At 34.3% G+C, this 24,512-nt stretch overlaps 1 protein-coding gene across 6 annotated transcripts in view; it reads right to left on the reverse strand.

Annotated features, from left to right (window-relative positions):
- Positions 1–24,512, reverse strand: part of LOC150100425 (E3 SUMO-protein ligase PIAS2-like) — a 380,802-nt gene that overhangs the window by 130,606 nt on the left and 225,684 nt on the right. For all 6 annotated transcript variants that reach the window (XM_090403234.1, XM_090403237.1, XM_090403233.1 and 3 more), the window contains 2 exons: positions 21,097–21,257; positions 1,948–2,096 (listed from right to left, as the gene is read on the reverse strand). In XM_090403234.1, coding sequence (XP_090259360.1) covers positions 1,948–2,096; positions 21,097–21,257 — 310 coding nt within the window. The remainder of the gene's footprint in view (positions 1–1,947; positions 2,097–21,096; positions 21,258–24,512) is intronic.

Here is a 24,512-nt window from a genome sequence, read left to right on the forward strand (position 1 = left end):
TTTCAGATCTCCCCCCCCCCCTAAGACTATCGGTCCAGTGTGTGTCATGTCTACTAACTGCATATGTTCTTCTGGACAATTTACCTTTGCAGTTTTAAAGCCCCCCCCCCCCCCCCCCCCAGAGGGGGGGGGAGCTGCCAAATCGCCTAACTCACTTTCAGTTAAACTCTCATTATAAAGGTGCTTGGCATCCTAAATGGATTTTAAAATTACCCTTGATTTAAAATCAAGTTTGGTCAGCGTTTATTAAAAATTTATCCAGTTCAGACCTCGGACAGAGTGAAAGTGAATCACAGAACGCGACATCAAATAGCATTGTTTCCAGCTAACACATATTAACCGTTGTATAGATCTGTTATTCGGTTTTTTAACGAACTTTTTTGATGTTCATAATACCAACAAATGAAGTTGTTTTTTCGTAATTTCTTATAGTTTGTGCTTTAAACTGTTAGTTCTCTTTACCCCTGAAGATGTTAGTCTAATGACTAATGAAACTTGTTGGGTTTGTTTTTTAGTACTTGTTTAGTTTTAAAAAAGTCTTCTTTAATAAAAAATGTGGTCACAAAACTGTAATAATTCGATTAAGTATTCCCTATGTTAAGGACATCTCAGATTTTATTATTTTTACGAGACATCTCCAAGGACTCATCGAGGAAGAGCACCTACTCTACAACTCTCCATCTACAGCAAAGCGCATCATCTACACCAACACCATCTACTGCCCATCACCATCACCACCACCATTAGTATTTTCATGCATAATCACAAATATCCATGCCCACGGCAGGATTCGAACCCACAGCGTTTTGGATAGAAAGCTGATAAGCTAACCACTCGGCCAACCAAGTTATTTTTATTTTTAATGATAAGTGCATTCATAAAAGGCTACAAACTTATTGTGCATGTAATACTGCAGGTGAACTGAGCAGTAGATAACAAATTTCCTCCGAGACATTTCAAGATGCTTCAGACTTCTGATAAGCAGTGGTATGGTTTCACATTAGGTAAGAAAATAGTCTAGCAGCTAAAGGTTCTCATAAACATTCATGTAACAGTAGGATTCAAATGCACAACCTACTAGTTGAAAAATCCACTCACCCAAAAAGCAAAAAAAACCAAAGGCAACATACTGAATTGCTCTGAAAACATAACTCATATTTTCTAATCTTCGGAAACAAGTTTCCTTTTTTTCTTTCTACCAAAGACAAAGAAAGTGCATCCCTGGTGTATACATATGCAAAATTCCTTCCTTGTTGGTCTCTATGACTATGGTATAATGGGATAAATCTGTTGATGAAAGAAATGATGAGCCTATTGATTGCATCCAAAGCTGAAAATATAGCCAAATGTATAAAATGTTTGGATGGGGTGACCATGGTCAATGACTACCATATCAAATGCAATTTCTTTATGACAATTCTTTCTTTATATTGGAGATTATTCGAGGAATCCTGTGAAGACTTTCTGAACTAACCAAAATATGTACAAGACCTAATTGAATGCTGATTTCTCACATTTGAGAGTAGTTAACCAAAAAAAGTTAACATTTATTATTTTTAAATTGTCTTTTACAGTGTTAAATCATTTTTTCTTTAAGGAAAAATGAGTCACTTTCCATTTCCATCGCATATATCTAACTGACTTGATTTTAATGCTTATTAACTGTGACTGCATTCACTTTAATTATCGTAGCATTCCATTGATTATGCTAGAGAAATAATAAGTATTAAATCTTTAACAAGCTTAAATTTATTACATAATTGCTATAATACAGTAATAAAATCTGAAAGAAAAAAAAAAAGAATACCTGCATGATAAGTCATTAATGGTACAACAGGGAGGATATGTGTCTGCACAAGAAATGTGCAGACACATCCTCCCAATTTATAAAAGATACTTATGAAAGAGATTATAAACAAAAATAACTTTAAGGAATGAAATTCTTACAAGAATGCCGTGAAGGACTATTTTGTACTACTGGGCTACTGATGACATGGGCTTCTTTTTTGGGAAGAAGTGGTGTCCAAGAACCATCCTCATGAAACTGTACTTCAGTACAATCAGTAGGTGCTTTGGTAGTTATCTCCATAAACAGCCTGAAAATTGAGCAAATTAAATAAATCATAATTCAAAAACCAGCAAAACTGTTGAATTTCCTTATGAAAGAAAAGCAAATCAAAAGATACAACAAGAAAAAATTAATGAGCAACAATATCTTAACAGTTAATGAGCATTAAGGTTCATGGCACTATTTTGAGTTCCATACATTAGTGGAAATGTTACTACCTCCCTGAGAAAGCAGGAATTTATACACCCAAGACCTTGTTTCCGCCTTCCTTAATATGTTTCACTGGCTAAAGCCAGCAAAACATTAAGGAAGGTTATTGAGGTTCATTAGCTACTTATTATTTAATATACAGGATGACAAATCATTTCCTCATATCATTTCAAATCCATTTCATATCACTGAACTCCTCTATCATATGTACCCAAGAGATAACCGAGAATGACTGAAAAGTTTTACTTCTTTCTGTAGGATATATTAAAAAAAGAATTTATACTACCTAGTGGAAAAAAAAAAGAAAAAAAAAAGACAGACCTTATTGAAAAATATATTTGGTGAAATTTGGAATATTTTTAGGGAAAAAAAAAAAAATTCAATTTATGTCCAACGCAAATCAGGCAAAAGGAGCACATTGGCTATGTAAAAAACAACAGACAGGACATTTCTGGCCTATCGTCTCATTTCTCTACCACTAATCATGTCATCGAGTGGAACAAAAGCTGTTCCCCTTACATAGAGGGAAACTACCATTCAAGAATTTTCAAAGAAACAGCCACAGTCCCTCGTTCTACTGTTAACCTTAACAGAAATCAAGGCTTTATACTCCCAGAGATATGGAAAACCCTAATTAGATCTCTAAAAATACAAGAAATGAACTTTAATACAAAACTACAGGAAGTTCCTGAGCAACTAGCTAACCTTGTACACGCGATACGCGTTTCACTCACATTCAATGCTATTTGATTTGTAATTATTCTCGTCAGTTTTACAGTTACTCATAATTGTGAGATTGTTTTAAGCCTATATGTCAGTGCCCTGAAGATGCCAATAGTTAAAGTGCGGCGAAACTAGTTGGTAGAGTTAATAAATTTTATCAATACTTGATCTGTAAACCAAATATTATTTCACTAATTCATATGATGAAGAAAATAAACCTTCATTATACATATTTCAACATTTCAAAACATACTAATTCACACATTATATCTTTATTTACCAGTGGTGGTGGTGGTTGGTGGTTTATCCCTTCAGTCATTTCTGATCCTAGGTCACTTTGTAGACATTGCCCACAAAGTGTTCCTGGTGAGATTTTTACAGGGTAGTTCACCATTGCTTTCCCCAACCCCTCAATTTTATCGGGCTCGGGACCACATATGGCTGGGACATATTCATGACTGTAATCCATTGTATTTTTGGGGTTGGTTTGTCTGTTCTGGGGGACGAAAAACCCCCACTTCCATATGATACCAATTAATTCACCTTTTGTTGAAAGAGACTAGATAAAGGTTCCTCATGTCAGTGATAGGAATCAAACCCAGGGTCTTTCTGACCAGAAGGCTTCGTCTATACTGACTGAGATACGGAGGCTATTTATTTACTAGTACTCCAGTAAATTGAGCTCTCAACTACATCAAAAATCAGTTTTCACAAGATGCAGAAGAATCTTACAAGCATTGTTTTCATTCTATTTTTATCAAATGGACATTGCAAATTTAATGACCCAGAAAATGCACTGTCCGTTACCTCCATCTGCTACTGTTCTGTTTACACAAGAAATATTGAAAAAAAAAACATCCACATCAGGCCAAATTGATGGAGATGATACACTGATAATACATTCATCCTTTGAAAACACACTCAACAAGAACTACATAAGTTTCTCTTTCCCAATTGACACCATCAAAAACAATTTTCTATCCCTATTTTTAGACAAAAATAAAACTAAATTACTGTTTTATTAAAAGATTGTTTATCAAAAAAAAGGAGGGAATATATTTCTAAGTCTACTAACACTTATGCAAACTGGCCACTATTATATCATGCATAATTTTTTAATCACCTTTCCAGTCAAAAACCTATTCATTTTAAAACATTTTAAAAGATAAAAAAGAGTGCTGGATATGGCCAATTCATCTGCAGCTATTCAAAGAAAGCCATAACACTTCTTAAATACAGAAACATTACCAATTTCAAAGACATTAGATACAAGTATTTTATCTGTCTACCAAACCAAGGTGTTTCCACTTGCATCACATCTTCACTAAAAGTAAATATTAAAGCTAGTTTTAGCCTACTTTTAGTCATGCTTCAAAAATTATGAAGCTTTGAGGGATTTTCTTTCTTTCAAAAACAACAAAATACTTATAAAATCTACTTTTATTGTGCAAGCTTTCAAGGTCAAGTGGCATTTGCACTCTACAGCTCTAGGCCACACAAAGAAAGACCTAGCTTCAATTCTAGTTACTGTCTAGAGAAACTTTTTCTAATACCAGTTTCCAAGTTAGTCAATCTCTGGAATGGGCATGCAGGTTTTTTCTCCTGGAAACTTGGACTCCCCCCCCCCATCAACTCATGAAAATCAATCATAGAACCCACAATATTTCAGACAATAAATATAGTGTTAGGATTACAGACCACGAGATGGTGGCACTCACCACCTCTTCAGTCGATGGTGCTTATAATTAGTAATAGTTATGTGCCAGCTATCTCTGATTGGTTACTGGTGGAGACCAAACTGTGCCCCCCCCCCAGTCTGCAAAAATAGATAGGGTATGGGCAAGGTCGCTTTAGCCCTATAGGAGAATAAAAGGCATTAACAGGCTGGCTAAAATTACGAAATTTATTTTAACTGATCATGTGACATTAACTAACCATTTCATGACTGGTCCATGTCTTACAAGAAAATTTCCTGGCTTGCCATATATAAAAATGTTATCTATATATGGAGCTTTAAAAGAATTAAGCCTTCATCCTTCAAGGATGAAAACTTAATTCTGCATGAGTTAGAAAAATCCCCAAGTAGATCCTACAAAGTCTTAGATCTCAACCTTTTCAATAATTAGCAAGTAATGTTAAAGCCTTATATAGGAAAACAATAACCTCTCTATTCCTGTTTATTAATGTGTTCTTCAACAACCACAATCTAATGTGCTGTTTTGGTTACCTTCACAATATGTCCTTTAAACTTCATGACTGGTCCATGTCTTACAAGAAAATTTCCTGGCTTGCCATATATAAAAAAGCTGTTATCCATATATGAAGCAGCCTTAACTAAGGATGAAAATCTTAATTCACAATCCCACTCAAGTCCCTGGCCTTATCAGTTTCTTGCAGTTCACTTCCATCAATACAAATAATTTCAAATTATTAAAAAATGAATCTAAAGGATCAAGGACCCATACTGATGGTCTATTTAAGTCTTTCTGTAGAATCTCTGCATCGTCTTCATTTACTATTGCTTTTTCCAGTTTAGTATCATCAGCAAAAAAAGAATATTTCCTGTCAAATCATTTCCTATGTCACTGATATACAAATTAAACAACAAAGAACTGAGTACTGAGCCCTGTGGTATGCCACTGGTCACTTGCCTTCACCTGGACTCAACTCCTCCACAAACCACTCTTTGATATCTATCCATCACCCACCCTCTCTTTCAAATCACCAGATTCACATCCGTCCTCATTTGTTCCAATTTATGCAAGAGTTCTAAGGAATCCTGCAAAATGCTTTTGCAAACTCTAGCAATATCACTACTTAGCGATTTCCATTATGCAACTCCACTGTCACTTTATTATGAAAAGTAAGCAAATTACTAAAACTTCACAAAACAATGTTGTTTCTTATTGAGTATCATATTACTATCCACCCAGTCCTGAATTCTATCTTTCACCAATTTCTACAACTTATTTCTACCTTAACCACCACTCCTCGGATGCTGATTGACCTATAATTTGCTACTTCTGTCTTGAGCCTCCTTTATACAATGGGACTATTTTGCCCTCTTTCTTCCATTGGCACCTTCCCAGTACTTTTACCCAGTAAAAATTACTATATTTACATACAGTAATTTTTTTTTTCCTTGCATTTCTTCTACATCTGTTATCTTGACTACTAGATTAATGTAGAAAAACACGATGGTATTATGATTGTGTTATCTATGACATTATGAGGCACATCTAGAAAGTAAAGTCCATTCAGAATTTACCATCAAATAATATGAGAGGGATTTTGCATGTGTGGTAACATAGTGATTCATTAGCTAACTGTTGACCATTCGTTTGTTGTCTTCTATGAATATTTATAATGAGTGCTGTGATAAAAAAACATCCCACCAGTTGCAAGGCTCATTGTATGATATGGTTTTTGTTGGCAGAAAACAATAGCGCTGTAGAAATTCACCAACGACTGTGTAAGGTTTACAGGACTAATGAAATGAGCAACAGTAAGGTTAGGTAATAGTGTAGTTCATTTAATGAAGGGCAGAACAGTGTTTTCATGATGAACAGTGCCATGGCTGGCTGCATGTGGTGACAGACGATTTGTAAAAAAATCACCATACCTACAATACACTGAGTTTCTTTTCTTTTTTAACTGCTTTCATTCATCTTCAGTTGAACCAGGACTAGGAAAATAGACCAGGATTTCGGGTGGAATGAGGGATGAAGGCCTTTGTGCCAGTGTTAATGATTTCTGTGACTTGCTAAGTGTAGTTGTCTGGTTCAAAAGAGCTGAAGTTTATAAATTATTCATAGAAAGTCGAGCCATGGAAAGTAGTAGTTCCAGAGGTCATCCCAATTGGTACCTCTGTAGCGTCAAAGGACACAAGGTTAGGTGTGACCTGAGGAAGGGCATTCTGTGAGACTGGAAATTTGCACAAGGTTGTGGTATGAGTTGCTGAGAAGAGAGGTGACCTATACAGTGTACCAAGAGGGAAAGCTAGTTTAAAAAATAGGGTCTGGGAAAGTGAGGGGATCATCAGTAATTTAAGTAGGAAGGGGCACAATTTGTGTCAGAACATTAATCATAACAACACTTCCACATCATATCCACTTGATCTGTAGTGTTGAAGTAGCTGACCAAAATGTCACTGTAGTGACATTTAAATGACCCTGTAGTGACCCACAACGTCAGTTGGAGTTGTGGGCATTTGGATTCACCTAGGAAGATGACTTTGCTGTTTTGAATAGCTAGATTGAAGATGGTCAAGCTTTATGAAGAGGAAGGTGAAGAGACCCACGTGTTTTTTCAGTTTAGAAACCAGTAAATGCAGCAAGGAAACCATGAGCCAGAAGAGGTCAAAAGGAGAGGAAATCTAAATATGGCATTGTCAGATTGCATAAAAGCACAGCGGTCACCATCATTGTGGCAAAATGAATTATGAAAAGTGTAATTTGAGCATTGAAGGTGAACTGTGGTTGATATAGCTGCAGTTTGGATTTCTACTAAGAGAAGGAGGTCTGTTTTAAATGTCTGATAAGTGGTGATGAATATCATTTATGTTGAAATTATGCCACCAATTTTTGTAAAGTGAATGTGAAAAAGATTTTTTGTTGTTGTTGTTTGTAGGGATTCTGGTAAGTTATGTGCTTGGTTTCCTTTCTTCACATGAACTGGCATACAGGGCACATAATTAATCTCATCATCGCCCATCCTAAACGATGGGACAATCTTAAAACACTTACAGCATTAGGGCTATTAGTCCAAAAAATAGAACTCTTTCTACTAAACTTGGGTATATCTTTGCAACATTTTTTTATCCAGTGGCTACAACACCTATAGAACAGATGAAATACTACAAGTCCCAACACCATTTGCAACCATCATGTGAGATTACAGCAAAACTATTCCCATCTCTTATATTCAGAGTACATGAGAAAACATATCTGAAGTTTCCAACAAATATAATTGCATGCCTTTTTGTTTGAAAGTTTGCAAACTTGATTATACTATAAATTAAAGATGCCAAAAAATTATATTCTTGGTTTAATCCCTTATTCAAATGTAAGCAAAACAAAATTTGCATGTGAAGTAATTTCATGATGAGGGGTGCTTAAGGGTCAAAGCTGTATAAGTGAGAGGAGACCTCCACATAGTCTTTAAAGGAATGCGGAGAACCAACCAGTGCTTCTGACCTAATGTCCAATCCTCACTTTCTCATGGGTGCACCCTTTTCGGTATCTACCTGGATACTGAACGAACAAGAATGAGCTGGCAATTTGAAATTTAGACAACCGAATTGTATCATTATTGGCTTAAATGAAAATATAGAATGATGATATAACACGACAGAATTTCATGCCAGCAGGGGGTGGGGGGTCGCCCGGTTAAAATAAAAAAGTCCTCCGTTGTTTTTGTCACGGAACCAGGGCAAACAGCGAAAAGTCAGCTACTAGAACAAATCCTAAAATGCACCTCAACTCAACATTAAAGTTCAAGATTGGTACCATCAATATAACAAGCCTGAATGGCAAAGAAACGGAGCTAGCTGAGGAATTGGATAAGTAATAAGTACCGATTGCCATAATAGGGGTGACTGAAACAAAAAAACAAAAACTGGCGAATTCTTTCTGAGCAATAAATACAGAATGTTACATTCAGGCAATGACAATCAAGGAAAAGAAGGAGTAGCCATAGTAATCAACACTAAATATCAGGGTCAACTTCTTGAATGGCAGGCACTCTCAAGTAGAGTGATATGGGCAAATATCAGAATGGTGAACTGGACAATAAGACTTATTTGTGCCTATGGTCCCACAGAAGATTCTACTAAGGTAGAAGTGGAGGAATTTTTTGAGGCTTTAGAGAAAGCAACTGACACAATGAAAAAAAAAATATGTTGGTCCTCGTTGGGGATCTAAATAGCAGGGTAGAAAATGATAGTCAGACATACAAAAATATTTTGGAAAAATTTTGAGAAAAGAGCAAAGCTAATAATGCAAATACCTGTTGGATTTCTGCTCAGGACATGGACTGGTTATTACTAACACAATGATCCAACATAAAAATGTTCACAAATTCACATGGAGAGAAGAGGCAAGGAATAAGAAAAGTCTCATTGACTATGTTATTGTTGATAGTGATATTTTCTCCCTGGTGCAAGACACCAGAGAGTACAGAGGATTTGAAGTGATCACCATTTAGTCTTGAGCAGGATAAAATTGAATTTCATATTGAAAAGAAGAACATCTAAGAAAGTTTTAAAGCGAATAAAAGTTGAGCAGTTCTCAGATGTGAAATGTAGACTAAAATACACAAACATCATTCAAGAAAAGTTTGATAACAGGAACCAAACCTGGAAATTCAGTGGCACCCTGAAGAAAACATTGATTAACTTCATTGACACAGGAAGTTAATTGATTAATTAACTTCCTATGTTCACCATGGAGTTCTGATTTTTTTGTAAGGATAGAAAAATCAGAACTCCATGGTGGACACAGGAAGTTAAAGAGGCAGTGAAAGAAAAGAAGAAAGCAAATCAAAAGTTCCTGGCAAATAAATCAGATTGTGCTCTTAGAGAATGTAGAAACAAATGTAAGAAATCTAAACAATGTGTAAAACTAGCCAAACAAAAGTCATGAGAGGGCTTTGGTAAGAACATAGAAAATAAATATCAAGAAGGTGGCAAGATATTCTGGAGGTCGTTGAAGAAGTTCAGAAAAGGAGGAAAGAGTGCTGTAAAAGGAATTAGAGATGATAAAGGTGACTGAAAACAGGAGAAAAAGATATCCTTGAAGTATGGAGTAATTACTTCGAAAAATTGCTAAATGAAACAAGCAGTGATGACAGCACAGTGGTAAAAAACACTCAACAGGCATGCAGTCAAGAATACATATCCATACTTGAAGTAGAAAAAGCCTGAAATGTGGAAAGGCAGCAGGAGCAGATGATGTTCGACAAGAAATGCTCAAGTACGAAGGTGTAAAAGTGTTACAGTGGCAGCACTGCATAGTTCAGAAGGCATGGACAGAGGGACGAATTCCAGATGATTGGAGCAGAGCTATCATAGTACCTATATATAAAAAGAGAAATAAAACTGAATGTGAGAATTACAGAGGTATTTCCTTACTGAGTGTTCCCAGTATGATATATGCAAGTATACATGAGAAACGGTTGTGATGGATTGTGGAAGATAAGCTTGGTGAAGAATAAGCAGGATTCAGGCCAAATAGAGGCTGTCAGGATCAGATTTTCACTTTACGACAAATAGTTGAGAAATCATGGGAATATAACAAAGATCTGCAAATGTTTTGATCTGGAAAAGGCATATGACAAGGTGCCAAGAGAGAAGTTATTCAAAATGCTACAGTTATATGGTGATGAGGCAATATATCAAGCAGTTCTTCTGAGATGTAAGCCAGCCATTAGAATTGAAGTACAGGAAGATAATTTCATGTTAAATCTGGTGTCAGACATGGATGTACATTATCCCCTCTGTTATTCATTATCTACATGGATCACATTATGGAGGGAAGTGGTATTAAACCTGATATCAAAATTGGAGATGTTATTAATATCAGCTCTTTGCTTTATGTGGATGATGTTATACTTCTAAATAAATAAATGGTATGAAGATCAACAATAACAAAACAAAGACAATGAAAATAGGCAGAAGCATTGAAAATAGCAAATGCATTGTGAATGGAGAACCTAGAGAACAGTTAAAACATTTCATCTACTTAGGTACGATTTTTAGTGAAGACAGTAAATTAAATATGGAAATAGACAACAGAATGAACAAAATTGGTATGGTAGGAAGTCAACTGAATAAATTTATATGGAATAAAAGAGAAATTAGTCAAAACACTAAATTAGCTGTACAACATGCAGTGTTCAAACCAATTTAAACCTATGGATCTGAGAGCAGGGTCAGAAGTAAGACGCTTGACCAAAGACTGCAGATATGAGTCTTGAGAAAGATTAGGAGCATGAACAGATGGCATCAATGGCAATATCATATTAAAAACGAGGATATTAGGAAAGAACTCGACATTGATAGCATCCAGGAATGCGTTGGCAGAACTGATCTCAGGTGGTATGGTAACTTAAACAGAATGGGAGAGGAAAGATTAGCAAAACAAGTGTTCTCTGCAAGGATACAGTAAAAAGTGCCTTAAAAGATAGAAATATAAGATCTGATAATGTTGGAGTCTTGACAGGTAATAGACTGATTTGAAGGTAGATAGGAAGTTAGTAATGATGTAAATTTTTCATGTAGTACTATCATATCCTGAACAGTCCTTGAAGGTATGTCAGGAATTTGATGATGATAATTTCATGACTGGGCTACTTGTATACAGAAGCTAATAACTCTGCATCAATCATCTTAGTATCCCGCAATGCACATATCCTTACAGACATGTATAATGCTATGTATTCTGGAAAACTACTCATTACTTCACTGCATGAAGGTGAATTGATTAAATAGCAGCCAATTTCAAGTGCAATGATGTGGCCATATTTGAAAATGGAAAATTGGATCTATTTATCCCATTGAGTTCTCTAGTAAGAAACTAAGGCATTTTTTTAACCATTACAAAAATGAAAAGCTGGTTCTTGTTTGAAACCCAAAGAGTAAAGCAGGAAATGAATAATCCTGGATATGAAAACATTTTGGAAAAATTTCGAGAAAAGAGCAAAGATAATTATAATGATAAATACATGCTAGATATCTGTTCAGGACAAGTAACTAACAATATTTTCCAACACACACACAATTAAAAAACGAAAACTCTTATTATGTTATTGTTGATAGCATTATCTTCATTTGATTTCAGCACACAAGAGAAGAGGAAGGTTTCAAAACAGGAAATTTTTCTTCTTTGATATAAATATAAACAAGAATTTAACTGCAAAGAAGATATCACAGATATAACCCTTACATAACAGTTCTGGCACTGACAGAGAATGTCCTCTCAGAGATTACCAAACATAGCCTTGAACAAAATCACTGGAGGAAGATGATCAAGAGGCAGACCAAAAAGAACTTGCTTACAGACTTTGGAAGAAAGGTCACAATTATTGGGCTTCAAAGAGATGACTGAAATGGAGAGAAACAGAGCCAGATGGCAGAGATTTTCTCATAGGGAAGTCAACCAGTCATCTGATGGATGACAAAGAAGATACAAATGTGCGTATGAAAAAGTTGTTAATTTCTAACTACCCTTTTCCATTTTAAACAAGTTCTTCTTAAACAGGCCTGAAATTGCAGTCTCATTATGTTTCACAATTATAGGATTAAGTTTTGAATCAAATGAATAAAGCAAGCAAGACAGATACACACACTGCTGAACTTACAGATTCGTTCATACCATTAAAAAAAAAAAGTTCATTAAATTCTTGTTAATAATGCTTTTTACATTCTCTAAACCATTGTTTCCCAAATTATGGTATTTGAACTTTAAGACATGAAATTTTCAAAACAATTAAATGGAAAATATTTCTAGCTGCACAGGTTAATAACTAAAAAGTCAGTTTCTGATGTCGTAATGCTGCAAAAAAAAAAAAAAGTATATACCTATAATGCAAAAAATTAAGGAATTAACCAACTAACACATGCTCTCTGAAAATTTCATTCCTATAGAGCAGGGGTGGTAAACCTGTCGATCGCGATCGACAGGGGAGCGATTTTTGTGTATCTCTTGTGTATTCCTCCTTACTTACAAATTGAATTAAAACTGAAAACATAATATTTTATTTATCATTATTTTGTATTATTTTTAATTCACTTTAAGTGTATTGCTATTGTTTATTTATTTTTTGTTAAAATTGTCAAATCAGTAATTTTCTTAATAAAAGTCCAGGTAAATGAATTAATTTGGATCAGTGGAAGTCAAACAGCAAGACAAGTGAAAATGATTATAAGCAAAGTGTAAAACCTCGATTGTAGTTTAAATATTAGATATTCCAAAGCACATTACATCGATTTTTTACTTACGTTAAGTCCCATGTGAATATTGTAAAAAAAATAAACTTTGTTTGTCTCGGTATAGTTTGTATTACATGTTTTTGTAAATAACTCTTTTGAAGCTGTGTATACTGCTTTAATAAGAATATGTTGGAGTGTTAAAAACAAAGGCAATGTTTTTGTCGCCGAAGCTGTACATGGCGACATTAGAAAGATTGTTATTGAAACTTGTATGTATGAGAAAGGCTTGCAGGCTCTAAGTGTAAACATCTCCAAAGTCAGTCAGAAAGAGTTCAAACAACTTTCCGATGGCTGGCAACTTGCAATCAAAAGAAAGCAGAGGAGAACAAAAGGCATGCTGAACTTGAAACTTAAAATGAAAGACTGATACCGATTCTTTGGGGGTTGCCAAACTTCATGCGAGGTCTCAGAGGAGGCCTAATAAAAAGGGACTGAAGCAAGCAGAAGGGGTCCCAGTTCCAAAATTGCAGTCAGAGAGGAGGCAGCCCGGTCCAGAGTCGCCGTCACAGAGACTGTCCGGATCCACGTTGCTTGAGAGAGGAGTTTCCCACTTCCAGAAAAGAGCTTCTCGGTTCGAGACGTCGCTAGAGAGAGACTACTTCTAGGCTGCAGACAAGGTTTCAAATTGACGAAAGGAAGAGTTCCAATTGCCACAGAAAAGTTTCCAGGCCAGGTTAATGTCAGACATTCAGCAGTGTGTTGCATTTTCATTACAATTTGATGAATCAAACAACTTCACTGACATTGCTCAGTTAATGGTATTTCAAGATTATTCAAGTAAAGAAGAACTTTTGAAAATTATATCATTATTGGGAAGGACTAGGGAAGAAGACATTTTTTCGGCATTTGATGAATTTGTGAAACAACATAAACTTCCGCTTTTTAAACTTGATGGTGCTCCTCCAATGATAGGTAATAAATCAAGCTTCATTTCATTATGTAAAAACGATGACAAATATCCAGATTTTTTTAACAAACCACTGTATTATTCACTAACAAGTACTGTGTAGTAAAAGATTAAACACAAAAGATGTTTTGGATATTACATTTAAAATTGTAAATTCTGTTCGAGGAAGAACCCAGCAACGGCGGTTATTTAAATTACAGGCAGATGATGATAGGGAACTTCTGTTGTACAATAATGTTCACTTGCTCAGCAGAAGTCAATTTTTAGAAAGATTTCTTGTATTAATTAACGATATAAAAATTTTTCTTGATGAAAAAGGAGATATTTATCCACAATTGAGTGATAAAAGATGGTTGTTACACTTATCATTTTTAGTAGATTTCTGTACGAAATTAAGCAATTTAAATTTAGAGTTACAAGGTAGAGATAAAAATTTAATTGACATGTTAAGTTCAATAAAAACTTTCCAACAATACTTACTTTTATTAAAGAAAATATAAATGACCACGAATTTAGACTCCCATATTTATTCAAATTTTTTGAACAAAATCAAGAAATTCTTTGCTATGATTTAAAAGGATTTATTCATGAAATAGAATTAGTAGAGGAAGAAATAAATTCAAGATTTAAAGATTTTAATAAAACTGAAATGATTATATCTTTTATCAATAATCCATTTCAAGAAAACTTGAACATCACATAAATTTCAAATAAAATTAGTGGGCTGTTTGATATAAACCAAGCTGAAGTAGAACTTGAGATAATGAACATTCAGAATAGTTTACATTTAAAATCAATAAACAATGAAGTCATTTGGAAGTATGCACATGAAAAATTCCCAATATTAACTGATATTGCGTGAAAAATTCTGTCGTGTTTTGGATCGACATACTTGTCAAAATCTGCTTTTTCAAATATGACCGTCATAAAAAATCAATTAAGAAACCAAATTGCAAATGATCATTTGGATGGTTATCTGCGATTGGCCACTTCTTGATATCAACTTGACTATGAAAATATTGCGAGGTCCAAACAATGCCAAATTTCACATTAACTTTTTTTTTTTTTTTCTAAATCAACCAGCATTTCCTGTAACTTGTGACTTTGTAATTAATCTGTTGCTTTTTCTAACTTTGGTTTTCCAAAATAGAGAAATAAATATTTCATTCCAATATATATATATATATATATATATATATATATATATATTTTTTTTTTTGTTGTTGTATTAAAATAATTAAAAGCGATAAATAAATTTTTAAATACACAAATAAAGTTTTTAGTTGTGTAATTTTTTTAGTTGTTTATTCGTGCGTAATCAGATATTAGGTTTGGGGAACGTGAGAGTAGATCGTCGAATAACTTTTTATAGAAAAGTAGCTCGCGTAGTAAAAAAGGTTGAACATCACTGCAATAGAGCATGAGTTAGTTGGTTAAATCTGTATATTACTAGTTCCTTAAAGCTCTAGAGACCAAATACAGTGTTTTTCGAGCACTACCTAAAGACTTCTTATGCCACAGCAGGATTCAAAATCAAAAGGATATAAACAGACTGCTAAAAAATGAAGACATCCAGTGAAGTTTAAAAAACATATAAAATTTATTAAATAAATGCTGAGATATCTTATTGCATCTAAGTCAAGTATGTTATACCTCACAGAACAATCAAAACTACAAGATGAGCCCAAGATTACAGGCAGTCCTGCAAGTTAGCATATATCCTAAAAAAATATCTGAAAAATATAAGAAATGCAATTTATGTTTAAAAGTAACGAAACAAAAGTTATGGAAAGAATATGGAAAATAACTATTAGTTTAGACTGCCAAGGAGCCAAGTTCATAGCAGCAGCAAGTTCACTGCAGTGAGGTGCTAGAAAAAAAAAGTTGATATCTTAATTTATATCAAACTTGTTTTAAATTTAGAAAGTCTTGCATAATTTGATCATAAGTGACTGCAGAGTGTATCTTGTCTGTGCCTCCTGCACTGTGTTTCAATAATGGCAGCTGCTGTGAGTCAGTGTGCTGATACATTATCACCCAATCCAACACCATTTAAAGATGATATTTTGCTTAGTATCCTCATCATCATCAAATTCCTGCCATGTACCCTCAAGGGGAGTACAGGATATGATAGTACTACATGAAAAATTTACATCATTACTAACATCCTATCTACAATTTTCCTCCAAATCAGTCTGTTACTTGTCAAGACTCCAACATTATTGGATCTTATATTTCTATCGTCTAAGGCACTTTGTACCGTATCAATCCACCTATATCTTAGTCTTCCTCTGGGTCGTTTTGCTGCCAACCTGGCAGAGAACACTTGTTTTGCTAATCTTTCTTTGCCCATTCTGTTTAAGTGACCATACCACTTGAGATTAGCTTGGTAAAACATTCCTGGATGGTGACAATCTCAAATTCTTTCCTAATATCCTCATTTTTAATATGACATTGCCATTGATGCCATCTGTTCACGCCTATAATCTTTCTCAGGACTCATATCTGCAGTCTCTAGTCTTAGATCAAGTGTTTTACTTCTGACCCAGCTCTCAGATCCATAAGTTCAAACTGGTTTGAACACTGTCTTGTATACAGCTAATTTAGTGTTCCGACTAATTTCTCTTATTCCATATGAATTTATTCAATTGACTTCCCACCATACCAGCTTTTGATTCTGTTGTTTATTTCCATATTTAATTTACCATCTTCACTAAAAATCGTGCCCAAGTACCTGAAATATTTTACTTGTTCCACAGGTTATCTATTCACAACGCAGTTGACATTTTCAATGATTCTGCCTATTTTCATTGTGTCTTTTTATTGGTAACCTTCATACCATATCTATTACAACAGTTATTCAATTTAGTCAGGGAATCTTACAGACTTGTGGCGGATTTATTTAGAAGTATAACATCATCCGCATAAAGCAGACAGCTGACATTAACATCTCCAATTTTGATATCATGTTTAATACCACTTTCCTTCATAATGTGATCCATATAGATTATGAATAACAGAGGGGATAATGTACATCCTTGTCTCACACCAGATTTAACATTAAACCATCTTCCTGTACTTCCTTCAATTCTAACTGCTGACTTACAACTCAAATAAAGACTAAGTATTGCTTGATATAATGCCCCATTGACACCATATAACTGTAGCGTATTGAATATCTTCTCTCTTGGCACCTTGTCATGTGCTTTTTCCAAATCGACAATACTTAAATACAGATCTCTGTTATATTCCCATGTTTTCTCGACTATTTGCCGTAAAGTGAAGATCTGATCCTGATAGCCTCTATTTGGCCTGAATCCAGCTTGTTCTTCACCAAGCTTTACAATTCTTCTCGACCGTTTCTCAAGTATACTTGCATAGATCTTACCAGGAACACTCAGTAGGGAAATATCTCTGTAATTCTCACATTCAGTTTTATTTCCCTTTTTTATATATGGGTACTACTCCATTGTCCATTCATCCCATTGTCCAGGCTTTCTGACCTATGCAGTGCAGCCACTGTAAGATTCTTATACCACCATACTTCAGCATTTCTGGTCGAATATCATCTACTCCTGCTGCTTTTCCACATTTCAAGCCTTTGATGGCTTTTTCTACTTCAAGTATGGATATGTATTCCTGACTGCATGCCTGGTCAGTGTTTTTTTTAACACTGTACCGTCATCACTGCATGTTTCATTTAGCAGTTTTTCAAAGTAATTACACCATACTTCAAGGATATCTTTTTCTCGCATTTTTATGTCACCTTTATCATCTCTAACTCCTTTTACAGCACTCTTTCCCCCATTCCTAAGCTTCTTCAACAACCTCTAGAATATTTTGCCACCTTCGTGATATTTATTTTCTATATTCTTGCCAAAGTCCTCCCATGACTTTTGTTTAGCTAGTTTTACACAGTGTTTAGCATTCTTGCATTTGTCTCTGTATTCTATAAGAGCACAAGCTGACTTATTTGACAGGAACTTTTGATATGCTTTCTTCTTTTCCTTCACTGCCTCTTTAACTTCCTGTGTCCACCATGGAGTTCTGATTTTTTTTATCCTTGCAGATAACCTCACCACATGCCTCTCTGGCAGATCAATGTTTTCTTCAGAGTTTGCCACTGAATCTCCAAGGTTTGATTCCTGTTCTCAAACTCTTTCATTTTTGCTTCAATAATCTTTGTGTATTTTAGTCTACAGTTCACATCTGAGAGCTGCTCAACTTTTTCGCTTTAAAACTTTCTTACTTGTTATTCTTTTCAATATGAAATTCAATTTTATCCTGCCCAAGACTAAATAGTGATCACTTCCAATTTCAAATCCTCTGTACACTCTGGTGTCCTGCACCAGGGAGAAAACATCACTATCAACAATAACATAGTCAATGAGACTTTTCTTATTCCTTGCCTCTTCTCTCCATGTGAATTTGTGCACATTTTTATGCTGGAACATGGTGTTAGTAATAACCAGTCCATGTCCTGAGCAGAAATCCAACAGATATTTGCCATTATTATTAGCTTTGCTCTTTTCTCCAAGTTTTCCCAAAATATTTTTGTATGTCTCACAATCGTTTCCTACTTTGCTATTTAGATCCCCAACAAGGACCAACTTTTCCTTTTTTATTGTGTCAGTTGCTTTTTCTAAAGCCTCAAAAAATTCCTCCACTTCTATCTTAGTAGAACCTTCTGTGGGACCATAGGCACAAATAAATCTCATTGTCCAGTTCCCCATTTTCATATTTGCCTACATTACTCTACTTGAGACTGATTGCCATTCAAGATTAGCCTTGTATTTTGTGTTGAATACTATGGCTACTCCTTCTTTTCCTTGATTGTCATTGCCTGAATATAACATTTTGTATTTATTGCTTAATATCCTATAAGATTTTATATCATGTGGTGTTTGCAGCATGTTTGCATCCCAGTAGCTGAAGATGTCGCAGGTGAGATATGGAGAATGCATGTGCATAAAATGTAGACAATGAGAAGAGCTGGATGATGTCAATATAAGGTTGTAGTAGTATATTAGAAACAAGTCAGGACCAATAGAGAGATATGAGCAGTGACTGAGGGTGGGTGAAAATGTGTTACAAGTGAGGATAGGAAACCAGGAAAACAGACATAATGAGAGGATGTTAGTGCAAGAGCAAGGGATCAGGGAATAAGAGGAATGCATGTGAGAGAACAAGGAAAAAGTGTTGGGAGGAAGAGGAGGAGGATGCAGGTAAGCAGGGAATGGATGGATTAACAGAAGTGTGATATATGGAGAGTCAATGATTTGTGTTGTGCAAAACAGAATGACAGAGCAGTGTTGGTTATAGAGAAATGATACGCTGTGACCATAGCAATTTGCATCCACCATCATCTCATCTTGTATACATCTTCAATTAATTGAAGATGTGGATAAGAGAACACTAATAGTGGGTATGAATGACTTGAGAGGTAGCATGAATCAGATGACGAGATATCTCAAGTTAATGTTAGAGGTTGTGTAAGACTAAGCATGTTACCCAAATACGATCATTAGAGTTGAAAAAAAGAGCAGCAATAATGAATGACATGATAGTAATAATGTGTTGAAAGAAGGGCTTGGATTGTATGGATATCTCGAGTGCATTTGATGACAGAACTGTATGTAAGAGATGGGCTGCATTTGAACAGGGAAGGACATAGGCATCTGGAGAGCTTGTTTTCTGGGCAAGTGAGGGTATTAGTTCACGGAAACTAAAAAGTTGCCAGGGAGGATAGTGGCAGGAATGGCACTATCCTACATCATACAGAGATAGTCATTTAGGAGACAGGAGAATGTATGCTATATCACAGTGTTAAATGGAGTTGGGAGGGGGTGGGGAATTAACAAAATGTATAAGAATGGTAATAACACACCGATGCTTCTCTATTTGTTAATTTGGGTAATTGAAAATGAAAGAAAAGATGTATAAAAATATCATTACGTTGATAAAAATGTTAAAATGATATTTTACTGTAAAAACGATATAACAGCAGTTTTGTTAGTGCCTGTAGTTTTGCTACTGGTAGCAGACTAGGGAGGCTGTTAAGCCTAACTGCATCTCATGTTTCAAGTCATCAGTGGAAACAGCCTATCATTCGGCAGCACAAAGAATCTGCAAGATGAACATATATGTACCTTCCATCATAGATTTTTTTTTTTTTTAAATACATATATATATATATATATATGAGTACAGTGAAATAATCAAATAAGAAAGAAACTTCATCACACTGCAAGCAAACGTATCCAGTCCACCATTACTAAAAAAACTTCTCTTTGATGTTTTTGATACCCAGCTGTGGTGACGTTATTTCATGCAGTCACAACTGAGAGAATTACAGCATATGCTCAACTGTGATATGAAAACAAACAGGTATTGGACATGAGAGAGAGAGAGATATTTATATATGTAGTGAGAGATGTGAAAAATGGAATGGGTGGAAGAATATAAGGAAGAATTGGAAATAATTCCATTTAAGAAATAAGGAATGAATGCCTGTATTTTGTGGATTTCTTATATGCTCAAGTTTCTATTAATATATTTATGTATCTTCACTGTAGTAATTTTTGAGTTTTATTGAGTGAAAATTAGATGAAAAGCTATTTTTTATTTGTGTGGAACTGACAGTTGTCAAGTAAACATTCCATATGTGTTGTTTTTTGCTTCAGTATACTGGATAGCTGAGTTTTATAAAGTAAACTGCTAATGTTTTGAGTACAATACATGCTTGACTGAATGTTAGAAGTAAAGCATGTATTGAATACACATCTTTTAAATTTACTGGGGATATTTCTATAACATGGTATAAGCATTCAACTAAGTCTTGTTTTAACCTTCAAATTACTGCAGGAAAAAAACAAAAAAAAACAAAAAAGACATGAGGTTACAAATAGTGTGGATCAAGAATTGAGCTTTGTTTGAATAACCTGCACATGCTCCTAAGTTCTCTGACAGTGGTTTTAATTAGGGAGTGTGTTATTATCAGTCAGATGTTTCTGTCCAATAATATATTAGATAGACTGATTTTGCCTACACTCTGTAGTAGATATTTAGATGCATCAAGTTTTATATACAGATGTTCATTCTAATTTCTATCCTAATTTATATACCACGTTTTACATCTCCTATGTGACACTCTAAAATAGAATAGAACAAACATTAATTTATATAACAAATTTAACCTACCCATCAATAACCAAATTTTTGAAAGTAGCTGGCTTGTCACAAACTGGACAAATCCAAGTTGGTTTTTTTTCATTCATTTGTAGGTAAAGTGAAGCATCAAAGCACTGCAGGTGTATACAAGTGATTGCCCGACATGGAATTTGCATCCTCATCTTGCCAAGCTAAAACAAAGAGCAAACAATATGTGAGCCAAAAGAAAATAATAATTATTATTATATAATGCCTCTGACTCATTGCAGAAGGCTACTATACACTACACTACACAATTCATTGTCTTATTATACTACATACCTCCCACTACACAGTAGTCATTTTTGTTCGTCAATTATGTGCGTGCATTTCCTATTTTCATGGTTTGCAAGATGAAAAACTTGAGTTTCCAAGAGGGGAAACCCTGATACCTCATTTCAAGATTAGCTAAATCACCTTGAAATGAAAATGCCCATATATAAGATTCCTCAAATCATATGAATCAAATGCAGGTATTTTCCAATTGAAGAACCCATCCCATCATTCTTACAACAGCACTACAGAGGCACAATACAATTTCCAATTTTTTTTTTTTTTTCAGGATACATTATTAATAACATAACGCCAGAATGAACAATTTGGCAACTAAAACCATTCAGGTAAGTATTTTTTCAATAATATTCTAAAATTTACCACTTACTTGGTAGCATTACTACATTAAGTTATAACCACAGACACTTTGTTTCTTAGTTATTTTGTACCCCTTCAAAGCTTCTATCTCTGTTTTTTCTAGAACATTATCCTAATGATGTTGTCAGATAGTAAACAGGTAAAATATGTAGATATTCTTTCTTTTTTTCACATTAAATTAAATATTAACAAGTGTATTCCTACTATCTTATAGAACATAATTCATTGTGTTATTATTATTATTTTTTAAATGATTGATTTCACTATTTTTTGACATTTTTATAAAAAGGGCATTAAACCTACAACTTTCAGGATGGATTTGACATTCTAAAAACTGAGCTGGCCCTCAAAAATATATTTTAAAAGTGGAAAATATATTTTAAAACCAATAATCATGCATAGCCAAACCATCAAGGCTGCAAACTGTTTATATTGTTGAACAATAAGTACTTGAAACTGTAATTTCCTTGCTAAGATGTGCATAATATTGCAGAAGACAAAGAAAAAAAAGAGTACAGCAAGTGTAGTTTTTTTTTTTTTTTTGGTCTAGCTGATAAAAAGGAATTTTTCAAAAAGAGAGGCTTTGGGCTTCAGTGTAAAATTCTGCTTATATGCATGATAAAGCTAACATTATTATTAACCTCCGATCAACAATTTTCCTCCAATTAATCAGTTATTTCAAATACAATACTCCAATCTTACCTTCTGGTGTTGAAAGGTACTTTTAACTGCAACAATCTATCTAGATCTTGGTCTTCTGGAGTCTTTTGCCTGTAGGCATCAAACACTTATACTACTAAACTTTCTAATTATGCTGAAATCACAATATCATCATGTGTCATAACTAGAAATTCATCAATTTGTTTCCTATCAGAATCTTCAAAGGACCATAGGCACAAATAAGCTGCTTTGTCTAATTCTTTATTTTGAAATCTGCACACATCACTATACTTCAAATTGTTGGCCATTTGAGGTCATCTTTATGTTTTACAGTGAATGCTGTAGAATGGCACTCGTTTTAAGTTTTGTCTTTACCAACATGGTTATAATGCCTTTATCTAAGTTTCAAGCATTACACAGAATAAAATAAGCATGTAAAAAAGTATAAAGCAAGAGAAATAAATGAAATTTTCCAGTTATATGCAGATTGAAAATAAATATAAACTGATTTTCTGTAAAAGTTAAAAGAATATGGCATATGATTAAACAAGTTATACTTCTTACATACACATGAATTATCAGTCCTCAGTAAAAAAGATAGCTGTGCTTTCCTACAGACTGCCACAGGACTAACAAACATTAATTGGAGAGGACACAAGCTGACCTAGAAGCCACATCTGCAACTTCATTTTCTTTCATTTTAATGTGGGATTTCAGCATAAGCAAACATATTAAGCTTCTTCATGTGATAACTGTTCCATTTGATAGCTTATTGAATACAGATAATAAACAAGAGAACATATGGTCTAGAAAGAGCTATGAGAGTACAACTTTGGTAATTTCTCTTTAAAGTGCAAGGTCCTGAAGGCACATGTCAGGAATTTTATGATGCTGATCATTGCAAATTGTAATGCATGCTGTTAATCAGCATAATTATTGCATTCATGAACCGGATAGGAAACGATCTAATCAGAAAAGAGAAGAGATCTCAGAGTCCTCATTTTCACTTTCTCCCTATATGTCTGTGTGTGTGTGCACTAGAGAGATCTACAAAACTGAGGATGAAGTAAGTGACTTCCTTAAGTTGCATAGGAGGCAGTATGGTGAAATTTAAATCTATCAGGATGGTTAGTCTGGATTTATTAGTTCAAGGAGAACTAAAGCAATATTGTTCCATATGATTGATTACATCCATGCACAAGGTAAAAAACAAATAGATGAATGAATAAATAAAGTTTCAAAAAAATCAAAATTCAGGCAGTATACAGACATGAACATTTATTATTAGATGTGACAGTTTATGGAGAATTAATTTGCAAAGACTTCTGTGCTTTAAGCTATGATAAAATAAGCCAGAATCTACTATACAGCTATGCAAGAGCTTAGTTATATAGTAGATTTAATACAGTTATATAGTATATATAAAAGTTTTCTTTTATTTGAATGAACACGGAGTTTTTTTTTTTTTTTGACAATGTCCGAAAGATATTAAGTGATGCTGCCATTTTTTTTTAACTAGAGGATTCTTGGTTTAGCAGGATCATTTAAGGAGTTATTTCAGAAGTAATTCCATACTGGCTGGTATTATTAATGTGCTCCAAAAGAAAGAAGACAAAATTATAACATTCAGGTATGTAGCTATAAATAGTCACATGGGTTTGTATTCCTTTTGGTATTTTCTTTATTGTCCTTTTCTTAGCATAAGAGGACTTCAGGCTACATAATGTTATATAAGATTCCTCTTTGTCTCCTTTTATTCATGAGACATTTTGATTTTTTTTTTCCCCATCATTCTTTGTTCATTCATTTTTCATCACCAAACTTTGACATTTGGGAGTAGGTGACTGTTCTCCCTCTTAATTTATGCTGCTGCATTATTTTTTTTTAATTTTTTATTTTTTTTTATTTTTTTAACATAACAGGATTTGTTATCATGCTCATTCCTATGACATCAAGCAGAGAGTTATGAGAACTAGAACTATGATAGGCAGTTTAGGCTCATTAGTATTTCTGATATAAAGGATCAGAGTGGATTAGAGATTATAAAGCTTCACAAGGCAGTTCAGATGACCACCTTTTATAGCTATTGGAGGTTT

This window comes from Typopeltis vanoorti, chromosome 13 (genome assembly GCF_054136105.1).
Source record: "Typopeltis vanoorti isolate ZY-2024b chromosome 13, IOZ_Tvanoo_1.0, whole genome shotgun sequence".
Lineage (NCBI taxonomy): Eukaryota > Metazoa > Arthropoda > Arachnida > Uropygi > Thelyphonidae > Typopeltis > Typopeltis vanoorti.